At 38.8% G+C, this 22,984-nt stretch overlaps 1 protein-coding gene across 2 annotated transcripts in view; it reads right to left on the minus strand.

Moving 5' to 3' along the window:
* Nucleotides 1-15,630, minus strand: part of sh2d4a.S (SH2 domain containing 4A S homeolog) — a 38,712-nt gene extending 23,082 nt beyond the window's left edge. The window contains exons 1-3 of one of the 2 annotated variants that reach the window (XM_041579856.1): nt 15,497-15,630; nt 13,027-13,211; nt 8,965-9,344 (exon numbers count right to left, since the gene is read on the minus strand). In XM_041579856.1, the coding sequence (XP_041435790.1) occupies nt 8,965-9,145 (181 nt within the window). In that variant the 5' untranslated portion in view covers nt 9,146-9,344; nt 13,027-13,211; nt 15,497-15,630. The remainder of the gene's footprint in view (nt 1-8,964; nt 9,345-13,026; nt 13,212-15,496) is intronic. The other variant, XM_018243556.2, reaches the window with a different exon arrangement.
* Between the last annotated feature and the right edge of the window lie 7,354 nt (nt 15,631-22,984).

The raw sequence follows: 22,984 nt of genomic DNA on the forward strand, positions 1-22,984 counted from the left end.
TCCAGCCTTTATACATTACATTTTTGGCTAACTAACTATATTAGAAACATTTTTTATTTTGCACAGCCTATCTATTTACACGGTTTTTATTTTCACACTGAACTGTTCCTTTAATGAGATCTCTAAAAGAACAATTAACAATTGCATTATAATAATCATCTTAAAAGAATACACATGGCCCTGTTGCATGCAACAGGGGCAGATGGCACATATTGGGTGGGTCAAGGCCCAAGTTTCCTTAGATTTAACTTTTCAAGCCACTGTATGGTTTAGTAGTAAGGCAGTATGCTCCCTTCAATCAACAGTGCTTGTACTGAACTCATCTGTAAGACGACATTAATGTCTGAAAAAATGTTGCGAATGGTGCTTGTCATGTGTAACTAAACATAAACAAGGTTGGACAGGCCTGCTAGAGTTCCCTGTCGGCCCAGCCAAAGACAATTCCTATCAGCTAATTCCCCTATAGGTTTATATGACAACTATTAAGCCTAGCACTATGTACATCTACCTTGTACTTAAGAGAGTAAGCTCTCCTTTTTAGGGTCTCTGAATAGGCCCACGGAGACCAAGTCTCACAACGAGAATAAACACAGGTGTACTTTGTGTCACATTTTTCAGAATGTAGTATGCCTGATTTCCTTTGTATTACCAGCTTATTTGAATATTAAACACAAGCACGTGTGACTAATTATGTGCTATATAAGGGATATATGATTATCTGGCTACAGTGTAACGTGTGCTGTTTCACACACCCACAGCTCTTGATTAATTCATGCATGTGAGGCACAGCGTATGCCGACTGTACAAAATATGTCATGAATGTGCATTGATAATAGGAACATTGTGTAGGCACAAGGCTCTCTCTGAATTTATATAATGAACACTAATGAAATCTAACATCTTTAGCATCTCAGAGAAATTCTATTTTTTAGAAAGCAGTTTACAGTAATATAAAATAACAGGGAGTCCCAGAGTCACTCAATTAAATGATATAGATACAGTTCACTGCCCTATTATTTTCATGATAATAGTATGATCCTACTACCTTTGGAGATAAACAGGCCATATTTGTCTTGTTATTGTTCATTATTACTTAAACTGCTTGCTACACTCATTTATATGAGATTCAGGGCAAAAGTTATTCAACAAGTCTTGTCTGCATTACAGTTCTTTATAGGAGAATCTAGTCAATCTAGTTGCATGATATATTATCATTGCAATAGGCAACTGTTAATACTATAGAGAAGTGATCCCCAACCAGTAGCTCGTGACCAACATGTTGCTCTCCGACCCCTTGGATGAAAACTAGCCATTGGGAAAAAAGTGAGTTTCCTGTTTCTTTTTGCTAGCAAGTAAAATTCCCTTGGCAGGGAAGCAATTTAATTAACAAAATAGTTTTCACAGGGCAGGGCCGGAACTAGGAGTAATCAGAAAAGGCACATGCTTAGGGCGTAATGATGGGGGTGGGTACGAGTCACCTACCCCTAGTCCAGGCCCTGCTCCCACCATCATAGCATGCTCGAGCAAGCACATGCTAATTTGCAGTCAAGTTTGTGTATGCATGCTATTGGGAGGAGGGCTGACCTAATTCGCTTCGAAAAATTTGAAAATGACGGAAAATTCACCAGATGTATTGAAGTCTTTGGGCAAAATTTTTTTCACCCACATGGTCCAGTGCAGGCCATTCACATACACACGTCCCCCTCTACCCTGGTCCCGGACCTGTGGCAAGGCCACAAATGCCCAGGGTTTGGGTGGCCCTGGCTGTGCATGTTAATGGGGCTACACATTTTTAATACAAAAACTTTGTCTTGCAGTCACAGGCAGATCATTTATAATTCATCTACCATGGGGTAAAGAAAAACATAGTTTCAGGGAGGTGCATTCCAGAACACTGGAATGAGGTACAACAGGAATTGGATTTCTCAATCAGTCAAACAGCACTGTTATAACTCACCACTAACAATTAATTTTTGTGCTTGTTACAGTGACAAAGGCACACAATATGAAACAATATGGTTTACTGCAAAATTTGAAGGGGTGGGCATATATGCCATTAATAGCACAAAAACTTTCAACCTGGTTGCCAAGTCGGAAGCTCACATAATAATGTACAACTGCACCAATTTTATAACCTCATGCTGGAACATTTCTTTTGCTGCCTAAGTGCATGCTGCCTAAGTGCAATGCCTTAGCAGAAGAAAGCAATGTGGTAGGTCCCGTTATAGAATTTGACTATAAATATGCAGACCACAAATGTTGTGTTGCATACTCAAAGCTGCACCTTCAATTAGGCTTTGCTTATTTTTCTATAAACTGCATAGTTAGAATAGCTAACTTTGTTAAACAATACAACGTTATTTTTAGTAATGTAATACAGGGCTATTTAACAGGAATTATGCAGTGAAACAAGAATTGCTGAGGGGAAAAACAAAGTCATAATGCAAATGTCATTTTTAGTTACTAGGATATTACACACCAAATAGTCAGTAAAGAAAACATATTGGCATACCGGTTTTCCCACATTTAAAGGTTGATTCACCTTTAAGTTAACTTTTAGTAATGTTAAAGACAACCCTGCCAAATGCTTTAAAACTTTCCCTTTTTTGCTATAATGTCACACATATGTTCTGCTCTGTTTCAGGGAACCTAAAATTTTGATGGTCACTTATCATTATGGTTTATAAATTGTTCATGTATTTGCTAATCTTCTGTTGTGAATCTTTGTGACAAGTATGTCTTATACCCATGGGAAAAGACCATTTTGTGCTGACAATGGTGCAAAATATTAGGGATGCACCGAATACAGGATTCGGCCTTTTTCAGCAGAATTCAGATTTGGCCAAATTCTTCTGCCCGGGTGAACATAATTCTAATTTGCATATGCAAATTAGGGGCAGGGAGGGCAATCGCGTGACTTTTGCACATGCAAATTAGGATTTGGATTTGGTTTGGTATTTGGCTGAATCTTTCGCAGGGGGTTTGGCCGAATCCAAAATGGTGGATTTGGTGCATCCCTACAAAATATATACACATTATAAAAACAATATACTGTAAAAAAAATAGTGCAAAAATAAACAGAACCATCACATTCTCTTCGTGTATCCTCTCCTGAGGATTACTGGGTGACAATGATTACTGTGAAGAGAAAACAGTAGACATACAACACTGCATAGTAAAATTTCAAGTGCAAAACTAGAACAATTGCAGTTACTTATAACTTTATTACAACCATCATGAGTGTCTGTATAAGATCACTCAGGCACTTTACTTAGAGCATCCTGCCCTGCTCTCAGGACTACCCAGACACATACTTGAAAAATCACACTGGGAAACAACCTGCCTCACTCAGGAGTTCCCAGACAGATGCTTATTCCTTTGCAGTAGTTCCCAGACATAGACACGACGATTCTTCTTTGGTGAACGACCGATTTCACTGCAGTTCGACCAATCCGTCAAATTATTGTGCGGTTAGTGGGATTCGAACGATCGTACATATTATGATTTTTCGCCCGACATCTGTCAGAAAATTGATCTGCCAGGTTCAAATATCTTTATTGGTCCCAGTGCAATCTATCTATGTTTGCAGAGCCAAGCAGGCAGCTACTCTTCAGTTTTGCTGGCAATATCGCCTGAAATAGTCTTTTTAGTTAATGGACACATCGTACATTTAAACAATCATTTCGAGATAATCGTGGTCTCACGATAACGATTGGATCTTTTAAAAATCTTTACATCTATGGCCAGCTTTAGTCCTTTGCATCAGTTTCCAGGCACTTTAGTCCTTTATACCTCAAATATAAAGTTATTTTGACCCATAATATAGTGCAACACTCATTCAACACTCATTCAAAACTGGATTATTAAGGCCCCACTAAAAGCCAAACTTTATTCCTGCCCATCTTATCCCACCCCTTCCTAGTGTCCAAAGTAGTGGGTAGTAGTGTGTAGGTAGTGGGTATAAGGAATTGAGTCCTACTCTCTCCATAATAACAGATGATCTCAAGAGTGGTTCAATTCCTGCTGTGTTCCTGAGAACAAAAAAGGAAGTCCCAAACCTCAAGGAAGATGGGTTTGCAGATTAAGCAAGAAACGAGCACTGTGAAGGTTAGGTCTAGACCCTCCTGTCAAACTTGGCACGCGTATTTTCAAAGGACAAATAGCAGTTCGGATGATGCTTGTCTATCCTCCCTCCATTTAACAACTGTACACTGAGGCTGAAACAGCACTCCTTTTGGAATTTACTGCAGCTTCAGTATCGTGTGTCCAAACCACCATTCGCCAATCACATTGTACAAAAAAGTCAACATCTTCTAGCCTTTTGCTGGGATCACTGTGGAATTAACCACCTGGATCCAGACCCTTCTTCCTCAAGGGCTCTCCGTAGATCCACTCATCTAAGTTATGCTTGTTGTAGACCCACTCCAGCACATGAAGTAGCCCCAGGAGTCCCGCACATGGGTGTTGATGATCCATTGAATTATGGACTGTACACAGCTTTTTGGGATCCATATGGACAAGGAATTCAGAAGAATTTCTCTTCTGGAGGAAAGTATGGAGGCACAGAAGCCTCAGCAAGGGTTGGACCATGTCCCTTTAACAACAGACTCTCTGGGGATGGTTCAGGATCGTGTGCATCCCATTTGGTCTCCAGCTCAGCAAAGAACGTTCACTTTATTTTGCGTAGTTACCCCATTGCGATGCAGGTGCAGAGGCAGATTCCTGCTTGACTAGGCATGGCCATGGCCCCATCCCTGGGCAGGAGACACTCCTTCACTAGTGCTGGATGTAGCCTTAACCCTCTCTGGAAATGATGCATGGAGAATTCTCTTTTGTTCCATGGGAGCAGAACTGGGTGTAAGAACTTGGGTATATCCATAGTGGATGCGGGGCACTGCAGATGTTGTAGCCATAGATAGTGGCAGTGGACTGTTGGGGCCACACTAAGTTGTAGACTAAGTCCTTGGGGCTTTTATATCAGAGAGGTAGGGCCCTAACCAGCAGCTGGCAATGCGGGCACTTGGATTGAAAGTCCAGTAATTCCTGTGTAGGTTCAGTACAACAGGTGCCGCAATATGGAACAATGGAACCACGGCTTTGAATCCTTGGGCAGCCACCTTCTTCCTGAAAGTTCATGCCCACACATACTTTGCCTTTATAACAAAAGGTGGTGGGTCATGAAAGGAAAATGGAGGTTGCCCAGCCGGGACCACTGGATCTGGCCAGCCATCCCACCTGGCTTCTGCCATCCTGGATGGATGCTTCATGTTGCTGGTCTCACAATGCACTAAGCTGTCACGCACCCACAGTATTAGTATAGTGTGCAAAGGACAGAGTGGCTTAAAAGTAGTCATAAGCACTGTTACCTTCTCTAAAAGCTAGAGGGCACTGCAGCAGCAACTGCTTGCATCCTTCTCCTCCAGATGCTTGCCACCAAATGGTGACGCACACATAATGTCCAGACCTGCCTTTCTCCCAAGCATGCCAAAAACCTTCTCACGTCCAAAATGGCAATGCAGAAGTATGGCCAATGGGGTTACTTCAGGAAAGAACCTCCAAGCCTGAACCCACGACCTTGGTATTGTTTCTTTTGCGCCAAAATGCAGGACTGCCTTTTGCCCATGGAGCCTGACAGCCTTTCAAGGAATAATCAGGGAGAATAAATCTAAAGCTGGATTCCCTATCCAGCTGCAGTCCCTTGACTATAGGCAACTTAAAGCCTAGGGGAGAGCTACTCCCTACTACAATCCTTGTAGGAACACAGACTGACAGTTCTATAAAATTAATTACCTGTCTCTGACCAAGACTCATTCACGGGGTCCCTACTGCCCAACTTATCACTAGAGGTACTGGTCCTCTAGGGCAGAACAGCTTTACTCTGCCTTGGTGTACCCAGGCTTCTTGGCACAGATTCAGCTGGGTCAGCAACCAGAAGCCAAAGAGAAAGATCCACCCCTAACCAGGCACTATGTAGGCCAGTAACTGAAACATTTAAATTAAGTTACTAGATACATGGGCTATGCACAGCAACTAGGGAGATAAGGAAGTGTAGTGATTTAAAGCCAAAATGACTTAGTAAACCTATGTGTCTCTACACTTCTTAAAGCTTTAGAAGTGAATGAAGGCACAAACAGAAACCAATACACACACTGATAACAATAATTAAAGGGAAGGAGAAAAAGAACAATAAACATTTCCCAAGAAGGGAAGAAACAATTCTGTAAAAAGAATGGGGATTTCTTACATCCTGCATACTAGCACTAAAATTAGCATTGTATTTGCATTTCAGTTTTTCCTGTAAATTACATTGTTACTGTTGAAATGTATAAACATTACAATATTCTAAATTTAGAAATATTACAAGTCACAGTTGTTTTGAACACTTGTGTGGATTGCAGCAAAATCCCACAGACACACGTACTCTGGTTGGGCCGTAAGGGGTACAATCTTAAACCATAGTGTTCCACCACTTGTGTATATGTATTTATTTATCTGTTTATTTATTTATTTTTTGCAAATTGATAAATTCTAATCCTTTAATCCCCTAGCAATGCTTGTTTGCACTTGTGTGCTTCACATAGGTGAAGAATATTAGTAAATGCAAATTTCAATTTGCTTGACAAATGCATATTCCAAATGTGGCTCACAAGTGGTTCCACAGAAGTTGCAGCACAAAGGCTTAATACTGAACCACCCCTCAAACTGGCATGAGCAGTGTAAAAATCATCCAGAAGCAGCAGAGAAGTATGCCTGGCACACCCTCCCACCATTGTGCCCTAGACACATGCCTCTTCTGTCTACCCCTAGCTCTAGCCCTGATTATCCTTATATTTCAGTTTAAAAATATGGTAACCATAGCCTACACACGGATAGCAAGGGTCACAAATCATTCTTTATCTTAATCCGGCTCTAACTACATCAGCTCATTTATGTGGTCCTCTCCTAGTGGGTGTCTGTAAGGCTTCATTAGGGTTGCCGCTTATCCAGTTCACCAGCTAGGGCCAGGTCCGGTATTACAAATGTAATTCCCCTCACATTCTCAACGTTTTCCACAACAGCACACACATGTAAGTGTTCTGATCTTCATAGCAGGCAACGATATACCTGGACCCTACTTCCTGACCCTGACATCATCACCCACCTCTCTCTCTCTAATGCTCGCTGGTAAGTTTCAACATAAAAAGGTATGCCCATCATATTATCATGCATGTCCACCTTAAGTATTGGGAAAAACATACAAATGTATTAAACTCAGGACTCCAGTGCTGCAGCACAGCAATGCTAACAAGTAACAACTGAGTCACAGGGCTGCCCATTGACAGGTATGATCTATAAAGTAACCTCTAGCATAGAAAGATCATTCAAAGCAGACCAACTTTACTATAGTCTATTAAAGCTGTAGGTAGCTAATTGAAATGGAACCTCCAGTATAAGTAGTAATGTTAAGACTAACTTAACATTGTCCTGGTTTAAAATAAAATTCCTGCTTTTATTTCCATGCCTGTCAACTTTTGTGTATTTTTCAGCAGTCACCTGTACTTTTAACATCTTTATAGGTGGTAAACTCTTTGGTAGCAAATACCTTCCTGTTATATGACCATCATCATATTTTACTATATATTAATAAAGCACCAGTAAGCAGCATGGTATCAGAACCAGATAAGTCTTTTTTATGGAAGGCAATCATTAAACACTTTTTATAACATCTTGATAACTGTGTAGCCAGGAAATTGATGATATATTATTCACTACAATTACAAATGTGTCAATATGAATAAACCTTTTTTGTTTGGATTTATGCATCAGCCGAACATGGGCAGAATGTGTAACCTTAACTAATCAACTGCTTAAGTTATACAACAGATCATTATACAGATGCAATAAATGTCAGTCAGATTATTGTTAATATTCTAGCATGACTACTGCTATATACAGTACTGTGGCTCATTTCTCAACACTGGGCAAATTTGCCCATGGGCAGTTACATATAGCAACCAATCAGTGATTAGCTTTTTGAAGCCAGCTGCAAGTAAAACAATGAATGCAGCAATTTGATTGGTTGCCATCAGTTACTGCCCATGGGCAAATTTGCCCAGTGTTGATAAATGACCCCCATTATGTTTGAAATGAAATGATGATTTGCAGGGTTTTTCTAGTCCAAAAGGTAAACCAGTGTAGCAGTGTAACAAACAGATTATAAAATATATACAGGTATAAGATCCGTTATCTGGAAACCGGTTATCCAGAAAGCTCAGAATTACTGAAAGGCCGTCTCCCATAGACTCCATTATATAGTGAATAAAGTACCCCCTTTTGTAAAATATAAGGATATTATAAGTTACCGAGGAGTTTCATGACCATATAAAAACACGAGGCCTAAGGCCGAGTGTTTTTATACAGGTCATGGAACGCCAGGGTAACTTCTAATATCCTCATATTTTGCAACTGGGGGTACTTTATTTATTATAATACACACGTTTCGGTGAGTCATGTGACAGAAATGACATCAGAACTCACCGTTTATAACTGATGACATCAGAACTCACCGTTTATAAGAATATAATTTACAAGATATTCATGGCTTTTGTGTATTATATCCTAATAATCCAAATGTTCAAAAATGATTTCCTTTTTCTCTGTAATAATAAAACAGTAGCTTGTACTCAATCTAAACTAAAATATAATTAGTCCTTAATTAATCCAGCAGCAGATGTGAAGGGAATTTCTTATCACTTTTTTTACCTCCACATAAGCACCTGAAGGCTACCCCCTTAAATTGCCACCCTAGTGTCAGACCCTCAAGTGCCTGTATGATATAAACAGCCCTTGTCACTAAATAACCAAAAGAGGTCATCTCTCCCTTTCAACTAGAAATTAAACAGGTTTCGCTTGTAGAAAAGTTGGAACATAATGGATGTTTGTGGTTTTTCAACCTTATAATGGTTAATCAAAGTCAGACTTTACCTTTTCTTGGTTGTGACTTCATCTTCAAATCTTCATTTTGATCAAGTTTTGCCTCTTGCTCTTGCCATCGTCTAATCTGCTCCTGCCTCATTTTAAAGAACAGGATTTGCTTCTGTTCCTCACTAAGTTCAGCCAGTAGTTCGGGGTCGATATACATATCGGCTAATATTTGTTTAAGCATGGTTGGGAATGATCTTGGTTCAGAAATATTGCAAAAAAAAAAAAAATATATAAAATAATATAAAATAAAAAATTATTCAGTCAAAGACCCCAGTTATAGAATTTTCCTTCTATACTTAAAGAATGACTGTCCGTGTTTTACACCAGGTAAGTGTATGTATGAAATATGAACGTATTGGTTAACAGTGTATCCATGTTTCCTGCAAAACAAAAGTAACACACTAATTAATCAAACATACAATTATTAAAAGTTTGAAACACACAGTTGTGATTATTCAATGCATAATTCCTACCTTTGAACTGAATAACTGATACTGAAGAGATAAAGAGGATCCTGCCTAGTATCAAAAAGCAGAAGGGGTATGGGTGTGGGCAGTAGGAGTCAGCAAGGCCAGATATGCAGAATTGAGCATTTAGCAACATCCAATGAGCACTGAGCTTTGCGAGGAAAGATGAAGCAAGCTTCTCTAAAGACATGTAGTAGGATAGAATTTTAAAGCATATAGATTGGGGAAAGTAGCTGTAGCTGTATGTGAAAGGTTTTTCTGGTTTCGACACATAAAATTAAGTATCTGCAGGTTTGTTGAGATGAAAAAAAAATAGATAGTTCCACACAGAGCCCTGACCTCAACCTATATGAACATCTGTATGATGAACTGGCAACTGTGGGTCGGTTTGAACACCTTATATTGGTGAATAACCTCACTAAAGCTTTTGTGGCTAATTCCACTCTTTTTTATCACTCTTTTTCACTCAGATACAGATTTGACTACATGTTTTTAGGGGCTAAAGGGCAGAGGGTAGAGAGGACCAAATTGATATTAAAAGGTATGTAAATTAACTTTAAGTATGACAGTGATAGTCTAACATGAGAAATGAAAGCCAATTGCAAATTATTATTTGTGGTCTCTGAGTTATTTCACTTTTTATTCAGCAGTTCTCCAGTTTGCAATTTAAAGTGCATGGTAACTAGGGTCCAAAATGACCCTAGCAGCCAAACACTGATTTGAATGACTGGAATATGAGTAGGAGAGGGCCTGAATAGAAACATGAACAATACAAAGTAGCAATAGCAATACATTTGTAGGCTGTTTTAGATGGGGACAGCATTTATTTTACATAGCTTTTTATACCATTTTACACAGCATAATAAATAGGCCCCTATGTGTGCATTTGACCTGGATAAACTGTGCCTTCCCAGTAAGCCCTATTCCTGAATGGTATGCTAAATGCTAACAACATAATACATTAAAGAAGGATTTACTTCATGTGCCCTAAGCAAACACTGAAACACATTTTCTAAAACTTCAACAGGCTTAAAATCTTCATTGATAGCTAAAGTAATGTCAGTATGTCAGTAGAAGTAATGCGCCTTGCCCGCATTAATTAACTTTTTGGTAGTCCCCTAAAGAGACCTTGTGGGTGAAAACTGGTTGCTCGTAAAAGATGTTTCCTGTCTGTTGGTTTACTATAAATTTAAGTAACAAACAATGAGTCATTAACCATTGGATTAACATCAAGGAAATGTAATTCCGTGGGGCTCACCTAAAGTGTAAATATGATAGTGGGGTGTATATTGTTGACATATGCTACACATTCATGTAATCCTTCCAAGGAATGTCATCCACATATAGCATGTATGACTGTATAAATGATCTGTAGTCTGTATTACCAAATATAAAGATTGTTCAAAATGGTCCATATATATATTGGCATTTGCAGGAGCCATGGGCAACCATGGCACAACCTTGGAATTGGAGGAAAAACTCATTATTAAAGGTAAAGTAATTCTTTGTAAGGACCAGTTCCAAAAGGTTACATATAAACTTGACCTTATAGTTAGGAAGGTTATTGGCTGCTAATTATGAACACATGCATTCAATCCCCTCATCATGTGGTATTAATGTAAAGAGATCCTTTACATCTAAGAAACAACGGTAGAAAGTACTAGCCGGTATAATTACCTTATTAAAGTGATATTGACACAAAAAAAATGTATTTTCAAAATACTAATCTACATTAAAAGTCACCTATAGGTCACGTTGATCATTTTCACTGATAGTTCTGCTTTTGTAAGTAATTGTCACTTGAAGTTCCTAAACCTGACTGTTTTGCCAACCTGACAGTCCCTTCTTAATCTGTCAGTTAGAATTTCTAATGCTAACCGACTACTGCTGCACAAATATGGCAGCCCCCTCATAGAGGAACAGGGTAGTAAGAAAGGTAATGTAAAAGCATCAGGCAAATCCGTTTATGGCAAAATTATAAATAGCTTTCAAAGACAATGCTATGATACATAATAAAAAAACGTATTTTCTGATGTCAGTATCTCTTTAAGTCTATTTAAAAATTCCATAGTGTCAGTTAAGCAGGGCTTTAAAGTTGGTACAATCTCTTGCAGATACATATCAATAAAAATAGCTAATGGCTGCCATAAGGATCCCACATTGAATACTACTGGTCTACCCGGGGGGTTGGGAGACTCTGGATTTTGGGAAGAAAGTAAACATACGGCACCTTGGGATATTCTTGGTACAATAGTTGATACATTTCATCAGTAATCACACCCTCCATTACTGCAGCATTTAAGAATATGTTTACTTCGTTCTTAAAGGGATACTGTCATGGGAAAAAAAAAAATTTCAAAATGAATCAGTTAATAGTGCTACTCCAGCAGAATTCTGCACTGAAATCCATTTCTCAAAAGAGCAAACTGATTTTTTTATATTCAATTTTGAAATCTGACATGGGGCTAGACATGACCAGCTGCCCCTGGTCATGTGACTTTTGCTTGCACTTTAGGAGAGAAATGCTTTCTGTAAGGCTGCTGTTTTTCCTTCTCAATGTAACTGAATGTGTCTCAGTGGGACATGTTTTTTTACTATTGAGTGCTGTTCTTAGATCTACCAGGCAGCTGTTGTCTTGTGTTAGGGAGCTGGTATCTGGTTACCTTCCCATTGTTCTTTTGTTTGGCTGCTGGGGGGAAAAGGGAGGGGGTGATATCACTCCAACTTGCAGTACAGCAGTAAAGAGTGATTGAAGTTTATCAGAGCACAAGTCACATGACTTGGGGCCGCTGGGAAATTGACAATATGTCTAGCCCCATGTCAGATTTCAAAATTGAATATAAAAAAATCTGTTTGCTCTTTTGAGAAATGTATTTCAGTGCAAAACTCTGCTGGAGCAGCACTATTAACTGATTAATTTTGAAAAAAACATTTTTCCCATGACAGTATCCCTTTAAATTTTAGAGAAGGCTCCCCGTCAAGTATTTTATAGTGTCTACAGGGGTACAGCCCAGTGACATAACTACAGAGGTAGCGGGCCCCCCGGCCACAGGGGGCCCAGGGCCTGCTTTCTTTCTGTGGGGAGCCCATGAAAAATACCCAATGAATTTATACAAAAATGTTGTTATTCAATTATACCAGTACAAAAATATTGCTGCAAATAACTAGTTGAACAGTTCATTAGACATGAGTACAAAACACTGCATGAAGTGAATTTAATTTAAAATATAATCAGACTATAATCTCTTTATTTTGGCAATTTGCATTTATTATGAGTGTCCCTATTAACCTTTTTTCAACCCCACATAAATTTTAACAAAACCGCCAAGATAATATCCCACAGTGAAGGCAGCTGTAAATAGTTTGTTTACTTAAAGAAAGGCAGATTAAGGTTTCCTAGTACCAATACTTAAATGTTATTGAAAATGAGTGTATAGGCCCAACACATGCAAATTGTCAGCAAAGTTTTGGGAACTCCCCCTCATAATGACCCCGCAGAGCTTGGTGCTATTTGTACATGGATAAATTACTGCATTGAGATAGCTGCCAGTGGTTCATTCCATAATTAGACCATGGTTTTAAAGGGCTGGTTTACCTTTTTATGGTTTTTAAATGATGGTGCTTCGGCTCCTCGTGAAATCTGGCCCTGTACAGATGTATTGTTATTGCCACTTTTCATTACTCATCTCTTTATTACTCATCTTTCTGTTCAGGCCATTTCATATTGATAATCCAGTCTCTTATTCAAATCAGTGTATGGTTGGCATGGTAATTTGGACCCTAGCAAACAGATTTCTGAAATTACTCAAAAATACAAATAATACAACATTAATACTAATTGCATATTATATTATATACTCAAAGGTATAATATAACCCCTTTAAATTGTGTGCTGCAGGGTTCAGTATTGGGTCAAAAGAGATCCGAATGTAGACAAATTGGGACTGAACCAAATTTTTGGGGGGGATACTGTCCACCAATGTTTTTTGTTACTTTTATGGGGGGACCCTGGCCACCAATGTTTTTTTACTATTATGGGGGAACCCTAGCCACCAATGTTTTTTCTTTTTTAACTTTTATGGGGGGACCTTAGATACAAATGTTTTGTACTTTTTAAACTTTTATGGGGGACCTTGGCCACCAATGTTTTTTTGACTTGGAGGGGTTGCCCACCAAGGTTTTTTTTAGTTTTATGTCACATGTTTATATGTGGGCTGCTTTGACTTTTTTTTTTTTTTTTTTTTTTACCAGGCTGCTTTTTACTCCCAGTCTGGCCCTGTCACTGCTGGTTCTGACTACAAGAACTATCAAAACAATGTCAGAGTAGTCTTTTTTCATCCAGCTACAACCTAATTTTCCGCAATTATTTGCAATTTTCCTGTGATTCTCATTTTTTACAATGCTATTAATTATAGGACATGGAAAGCAACATGGCATAGGGCGTCTTGGCTGGAGGGAACCTGTTATTATAGCATGATTTAATTTGTGCATGTAGCCAGAGGCAACAGTGCAAGGGGCAGAAATATGCTGCTTTCAATGGTAGATACATTTTTAAATAACTTAAAAACAACTGAAAATGTTTCATTAAGATATATTGACAAGTTGCTATGCATTAGACAAAACCTGGACAAAATGTTGAGTGTACAGCTCATGTAACTGTGGAATTACCCGTATTTGTTTCCGGCAACAGGTAGCTGAAAACAACCAAGCAAGCACCAGGTGACAGAATCCAAGAGGATTGTCGGTAACAGTTCTACACATTTATACATTCAGTAATGAATTCCATCACCAAGCTCCTTACATAACCATTAATGTACTGCCCTTACTAACCTATGAAACCTACTATGCCGACAGTGAAATGCTGGTATTATATCTGTACCCCGTGAAGTGTGGAACTTTGACTAACCTTCCTCTGGGCTGCATGACCGTTATATAGTTTCACATAGAAGTGCAAACATATTTTATAAAATGAAGTCATTTTACAAAATATATATATATATAATACACAAAAGCCATGAATATCCTGTAAATTATATCCTTATAAACGGTGAGTAGTGATGTCATCAGTTATAAACGGTGAGTAGTGATGTCATTTCTGTCACATGACTCACTAAAATTTGTGTATTATAATAAATAAAGTACCCCCAGTTGTAAAATATGAGGATATTAGAAGTTACCTCGGAGTTCCATGACCTGTATAAAAACACTCGGCCTTCGGCCTCGTGTTTTTATATGGTCATGAAACTCCTCGGTAACTTATAATATCCTTATATTTTACAAGAGGGGGTACTTTATTCACTATATATATATATATATATATATATATATATATATATATATATATATATATATATATGTTAGTAAAATTCTGCAGGGAGCCCCAACAACCATTGAACAAACAAGTAATTGTCATTACGAATATGCCTTTATATGCTTGGTAAAATTCTGTTTGTGTACATATAAGCTTAGTTTTAATCAAAGGGCTAGCTTTATCAAACACATTCATATGTTCCAAGTCAGGTATTAAAAAGCAGATCATGTGACAAGTGGCAGAGGAAAATGACCTTCATTAATACGTGCATAATTATCAGTTCTATTGCCTCATGGCTGTGACTCACAATAGCATAAAACACATCACTTCATTCATTCATTCATTCTTGTAAAATTAGGTTACTTTTCTATTGGCAGTATGCATCCCAATACTGCTGCATAGTTCCGCAACTTGTCTTTTCCAAAAACCTACACAGCTGAGCTACAAAAGTATTTGTGGAAGGAATGGGTGGGGTGTTCGTAGCAGCTCCGAGCTCTGCACATCAGCTCACCATGTTATACAATGTGCATTTTGTCCACCCTGTAAAATTGAAAGCAGGAAGTAGTGCAAAGCACACAGCCAACCCAAACTTTCTAGGATGTTAACGTCTCCTTACCTGAAGAGGGTAAGAAACTGCCCTATCATCATCATCAGTCACACAAACAAACTGTCAGCAAGGTAATTTCTGTACCATTGCTTTCCAAGAACAAGCTAATACAAAAGTGAGTTTAAAAAAAATACAGATGTTACATACCAGAATATGAGAGTTCCCCAGGGAAACAGCACAGTGACAACCCTGTCCCTGCACTTAAGGAAGTACAACAAATCTAGAGTTTCTCTGTTGGGTAGGAGTGAATTCTGCACTGCCCTGTTTGCAGCTCCTCCTCTTGCTGCTGCTCCTGCTGGATACTGGCCATTGTGTAGTTTTCCTACAAGCTGTGTGTGTTTGAAGCGCCACCTGGTGTAAGTCTTTGAAAACGCTGAAATGCAAGAACCACAATTGTCAAATGGCAATAATCCTATATAATAAAGTTGAAGTGTCTCTGCGTCCAGTCCCTGTGTCCGTGGGATTGCGCTACTGCGCATGTGCCCCACGGACTGTCTCTGTCGAATAAAGTTGAAGTGTCTCTGCGTCCAGTCCCTGTGTCCGTGGGATTGCGCTACTGCGCATGTGCCCCATGGACCGTCTCTGGCGAATAAAGTTGAAGTGTCTCTGCGTCCAGTCCCTGTGTCCGTGGGATTGCGCTACTGCGCATGTGCCCCACGGACCGTCTCTGGCGAATTTTTTTTAGACTAGAACAATTCTGTTTTTATAAATGTTTGACTACATATGTTCTAGCGCCCGTTAATTTAACGGGCTTAATGTCTAGTACTTCAATAATTTTCCTAGATAGTATATGTCATGTACCTGTGTCTGAAGTAAATATAAACATATATGGGTTTCAGAGGTGAGTAAAAGTAAGTTTGGGCACAACCACTATTAGGTGTCAGTTCTAATAGGAACATATTAATAGCATTTTATGTAAAATATGGACACCTCAAATCCTGACAATGTGCCCATCTATTGTATATTTCCTCCTCCACCCTATGCATTGTAATTTTTTTTGTGGGTAGGAATTCTAGCAGTATTAATTAATGTAATCTCCCTATCATATACAGAATTATTTTCATTGACTGCTCTTGTACTTACCTCCATTCTAAAAACACACACATATTTACATAGATTTAAGCGGATCTCTACCCTACTCTTTTTCTTTTGCATAACATATTCCAGTATTTATATAAAATGTCATATACTGAATTCTGAACAGTCAGAATTTAACACAAATACTGTAAACTAGAAAGAGAGAAAATGGTCAATGTGCAGAATTGTTCTTATGTGTATCTTTGCAAATATAGGTTTAAACAACAGAAATCAAAAACATGCTGTATACTGTACCATGGGATTTTAAGGCAAAGATAAAAAAAGATAAAATTGGTCTGTCTAATGTCTATTTTGCATGAATGAGTGTTTAATTTGTGAGGGTGTTTTTGTTTTTTTGGTTCTCGTATCTGTTCAATGCTTATTGAAGTTCTGTCACTAGGTGTCACCATTCATGTTGTTGTGTATTTATTAAGTCGTCTTATAATCTGTGCATTCTGGGAAGAGTCTCCTGGATGTGATCCAAAATCCTTTTTTTCTCTGCTTATTGCAAGATGATTAAAGTATGAGACATGCTTTTATTACCAACCTGGTTGTTTAGAATCATGACTGTAAATGCACCTCAAGATTGTTCACATACTCTACTAACACAGATGATAGAAATACTGATTGTAGAAACTAGATAGTACTACATACTAGATAGATGATACTATCACACAGGACCAGATTTGACCTCACTACAAACCCCCCTGCCACCGTGCCGGAGCGGAATGCTGCCCCCAATACCTTGCTGCCCTAGGCCCGGCCATCATTATTAATAGGGAAAAAAGATAAATATATAGGAAGGCCAGTATTTTTTTCCAGAAAAGGTTGCAACCCTAGCTATCATAGAATACCACCTTTGCAATTAATCAGTTAATTTATATTTTGCAGTGCTAGATCTGTCATGGTCAACCATTAATTCTATTATTGTAAAGCTGAAATGTCTAGGAGGTGGAGCAACACCAGCTCAACCACAAAGTGGTAGGCCATACAAGCTGACAAAACAGAAATGGTAAGTGCTGAAGCATGTTGCTCAAAAAATCCATTGGTCTTCCTCCTGGCAAGTTTCAAACTGCCTTTGAAAACAACATCAGCACAAGCCTAAGATATTGTACAAGGCAAACAGGGCTGCTTTAATTATAGAATATGTGAATCAAGAAGCAAAAGGCAGAATACCTGCTAATTTGTGTTTATTGTGCATCCAGACGACATGTTTCGGGCAGCAAAGGCCCTTTTTCAAGTGTGTACAAATCACAGTGAAAGTTTGCTTTGTGTGTGCTTCTAAATGTGAGTTGATATTCCGTCTTACACACATACAGCCTATATTGAAATACAGTATGTCGGTGGAACACACCCAAGGCAATGGAGACCACACAGCCACCTTATCATATGATGAAAAAGACATTGACCGTATTTTGGGACGAGTTGAGGACATCAAACTCAGCATAGACACACCATCTACAGATTATGACCTCTCCAAGCATATTCTGAACCTTCAAAAGAAGGAACTAAGTACTTCTTTGCATGCCAGTACTTTGGCACAATATCTAAAATCTAAGAAAATACCCAGGGGTCTAAGACTGGACATTAAACCAGACCTGGGAGCAATGGACCCAACGTTCATGCAACAATGGCATGCGATTTGCAACAAATGCAGTCTGGACCTAATGTTGCTAACAGTGCAACACCTTACTGTGTGTGTGAATGATTCTAGAAACAAAATTGCAAGCCTACGGGCGAAATTTGTAAGCGAAAAAGGAGAGGAGTTTGTCTCAAAAACTCTATCGCAACATGCAGAACAATTACAGCGCTCCTCTAAAAAGTCAACAAAGTTTGAAAGGGATACCAACGATTACCTGCTCGATCGTGTCTATACCTGGAGGGAGGAGCGCGGTAGACGCCGTAAGGACCATGGTGCACAATGGGAGCCATGTGGTAGACGTGGGGAGACGCGCAGTAGGAGAGAGAATTACAGCGTGGATGAGAGCTATGATCGGCAACGATACAAGGGGAATTATCAGAACCGACAGCCAGTACAGCAACGGATACCATGCAAAAAAATTAACAAACTTGAGGATGGAGGGACACAACTGCCAGCAGTGATGATGTGAGTTCCTCGTCCACCTCGCAGCATTTTCAGGAGCGGGACTCAGAGGAGATAGCGCGATCATCACAGCGCCAGTACAGGAATACGAGAGGCCCAATGCCACGCGAGGACTACCCGCAAAAGAAACGTACAAACAGGAGGTGAATGACTTATGCATTAACATTTCTTCCCACACCCTTACAACTGCTGAGCAATTGGTATTGAATAAGGGTTTGGGCTTTGTACCATATTATGAAAATTATTTTGCCTATTGGGAGATTGAGTTCCTCAAATATGTCAGGAGATTGAAATTAAAAATGCATTTTTTAGGTAAAGAAGAAGGGGCTGGGCAGTACAATCCTACCATTTTAAGAAAACCCAGTACTTTTATGCCTATGATTGATAATTCTTCTATTGACACATTTGAAAATATAGTAATCAATGAAGTGTCATGGATATGGGATATACATAACAGGCATGTCAAGCAAAATCTTACTTTTTCCGAAAAACAGTCTTTATGTTCCCTACAAAATAACAAAGGGTTGATCATAAAACAAGCGGAACAAAGGTGGGGCAATTGTAATTATGAATAGACAGGATTACATGGAGGAAGCCCAAAAACGATTAAGTGTGATTGAACATTATGAACCCATAGGGCATGATCCTGTATTTGATTGAAGGGAAATAGATTCTATTATATACGATGCCATGCCTAATGGTGTAATTACCAAAAAAGAATATGAATTCCTATGTACAGAACATCCTCGCACCCCGGTTTTATATAAACACCCAAAAGTGCATAAATCACTGGAAAACCCACCAGGATGCCCCATTATATCGGGCATTGGTTCGATACTTGAACCTTTGTCAAGATTTGTAGATCAACACTTACAAACAATTGTATCTAGAATTCCTACATGTTTGAGAGACACAACGGAGTTGGCTTATAAATTACAGGATATCACATTACCACAAGGAAAGACTTATCTCTGCAGTATAGACATACAAAGTTTATGCACATCCATACCACAAAAAAAGGGTATTGAATATATTGAGGAAGCTCTTTTGGAAACCAACCTGTCACACCATCTGATATATTTTCTAGCTGACTGTTTAACAGTGGTCCTACAAAAAAAATATTTCAGATTCGACGATCAATACTTCTGGCAACGCCAGGGCAAGCCGATGGGAGCAGCGGTTGCTCCATCATTTGCTAACATTTTTGTCCATTATTTGGAACAGAAGCTATTTATACCTTATATCAGTCATATTATTAAATATTGGAGATTTGTGGATGATGTTCTGGTTATATGGGAAGGAACAGATGTGTTGTTTCACCAGATGATTGAAGAGGCAAACCAAAAACATCCCACTATTAAATTTACTAGTGAGATTTCAGCCTCTTCTATTAATTTCCTTGATGTTAATATAAGTCTCTGTGGTCAACAGATTATAACTGTTTTCTAAACCCACAGATCGTAACACTCTCCTATCCTGTGATAGTTTCCATAATCCAAATATTATTGATGCAATCCCTAAAGGACAGTATATTAGAGTAAGACGAATCTCCTCTGATGATGATCATTTCCGCTCCTCTATGCAGAATTTAACCAACAAATTCCTTACTAGAGGGTACAAAAAGAGAAAATTAGTACCATTTATGGAGAAGGTTAGTCAAATAGACTGGAAGGAGCTCTTACACGCAAAAGGGAAAGCAAAAAGTGACAAGGAAAGGGTACCGTTTGTAACAAAATATAAAAACGAAGCAAGTGTTTTGAAAAAATTATAAAACAATATTGGCCTATTTTGAGACAAGATAAACAATATGGATGTCTCTATAAACAACCTCCCCTTTTTGTTATACAAAAAGGAAATCATTGAGATATATACTTTGCCCCTCTGATTGTAACCACAATGTTGCTGGATTTGCTAAAACTTTAAAAAAAAAAAAGGAACCTTTCCATGCCTTAATTGCAACTGTTGTCCATCGATTATGAAGAGCAATATATTTAACCATCCGACAAAAGGTACCCCAATAAAGATAATAGATTTTTTTACTTGTAAAACAAAAACTGTTGTGTACATGCTAAAATGTCCATGTGGCATGGCTTACATAGGACAAACTATAAGATCAGTAAAGGAGCGGATTAAAGAAAATAGAAACAACATAAGGAATTATAAAGCTAATGCGGCCACTGATACATCTGTTTCTAGACATTTTTATAATCATGGCCATAATCTAAGCCAGTTTAGATGGCTGGTTCTAGAAAAAATAGTCTTGGCAAAAAGAGGAGGTGATGTAAAAAAGTCCCTTGGACAACGGGAGGCATATTGGATAAAGCGAATGAACACATTGGCTCCTTCAGGTTTAAAGATTTTTGGAGCTTATCTCCGTTTTTTGTAATCTGATCGTTCATATATGTATCTCTTTTTTCACAGATATTGACTTCTACTTTGATAATAATACAGTGTTGCATATACCGACTATGGGTAAGATCTATTGTAAAATGTAAGCAAATTGATAAATAGTATCTACGTTTTATTTATACTACAATGTTGCAAATATCGACTATGGGTAAGACCTATTGCAAAAAAACGAATAAACTTGAATACTACTAATTATACAGGCAGTTGAAACAAGGTATTCCTTAGGTAGGCTCTCTTGATGAGCAGTTCCTTCAAGTAACTATTTATTGTATTTATTTATTTTTATGTGCAGTTTGACTAAATTACATCACTAAATTATGGGGAACTTTTTGAGAGGAGTGCATCTACACTTATTCATAAATACTGGAACTACAGATGGATTTGGAGGACACCACATGCCATCTTCACAATGACACTATTTTTATGGACTTTTATTGTATTTATAAAATTTGTACACACTTTTATGGGTCAATGGTTAATCTATTTTAACACATTTACTTATAGCCACAATTTTTACTGGTAGGGGATAATGTGGCTCATATTACTAATTAAGAGGTGGGACTTCCTGTGTGATCCTTTAAAGCAAACTTTCACTGTGATTTGTACACACTTGAAAAAGGGTCTTTGCTGCCCGAAACATGTTGTGTGGATGCACAATAAACACTAATTAGCAGGTATTCTGCCTTTTGCTTCTTGATTCACATATTCTATATTTGAATCTATTTTGTGGTTGCCAGTGACATAGCACCAACATGAATCAAGGATATACAACTCCGCTTGGCTTGTTGTGTGTGCTTCTAAATGAGGGCTGTTTTAATCATAGGGCCAATGGGGCACTTGTCCAAGGCCCACTGATATAGGGGGCCCACTGTGCCATCTGCGCCACTCAACTTACCCCCACTAATATTTTGTTATTCATAAAGGACTGTGCGTTCCACATTGGAACAGAAGTCTTGGATTTTTGTGCAGCATATGGAGCAGGCAGACAGACAGAGAGACAGCTTGCCATGCAGTTGTGGGCAAGGCCGAATTTTCCTCAACAGCGCCCCAAGGCCTCAGGGCTCTAGTGGCTGCCGGCCGCGCTACCCCATCCGTGCGAGCGCATAGGCACGGTAGCGATGGGGAACTCTGAGTTCCCAATGCAGTTTTGGATGCGGCGGGTGCCATGCTGCCCCTAAAATTTAGCCGCCGTAGGCCGGGGTCTTTGTGGCCTCGCCACAAATCGGGCCTGGTTGCGGAAGTACAAGGAAAGAAGAAAACTTCGCTACTGGTATTCCGCACGTTCAAGGGTTAGGTAATACCTTCAATCTATCCACTGGTCTTACTGGCAAATATGGATTTAATGGAGTGCTTATTGGTCTTTTTTCAGTAATCTTACTGGCAATCTAGGACTGATGAGTTGCTTATTGGCCATTTCTACAGTGGTTATACTGGCACAGCTGGGGTTAATATTCTGATTATCCAGTTTCTATAGTAATTATAGTAGCACATCTGGGATAATTATGCCGATTATTTATTTTCTATAGTATTATATTGGCATGTCTAGGGTTAATATGCCTGTTAAACAGTAGTATTTATAATGGCACGTCTGGTGTTAATATGCTGATTATTAATTTTCTATAGTATTATATTGGCATGTCTGGGGTTAATATGCCTGTTAAACATTTAAACATAAAGATTATATTGACACAGCTGGGGCTGTAGCAAAATGGATTTTGATTTGGGGGTATGGACAAAAAAGTGGGGTGGTTTAAAAAATATTTTTTACCTCGCTGCACGCAGCAGAGTGATGGGAGCCCGCCCTTTGGGTCTTTGCCAGGGACCACCCATGCCTTAAAGGAGAACTAAAGCTTTACTCAAGAAGTAGGTAAGAAGTGTTGTACATTATGTTTTGGGCTTCTGTACCACCCCAAGGGAACCACAGCCATTTAACAGGGAAGATATGTGCCTCTGAATATGCCCAAGTAGCTCCCTATCTTCTTTTCTGCTTATTTACTGCACATGCTCTCTGCTGCTGTCACTTACTGAGCTTAGGGACCCACTCA

This window comes from Xenopus laevis, chromosome 1S (genome assembly GCF_017654675.1).
Source record: "Xenopus laevis strain J_2021 chromosome 1S, Xenopus_laevis_v10.1, whole genome shotgun sequence".
NCBI lineage: Eukaryota > Metazoa > Chordata > Amphibia > Anura > Pipidae > Xenopus > Xenopus laevis.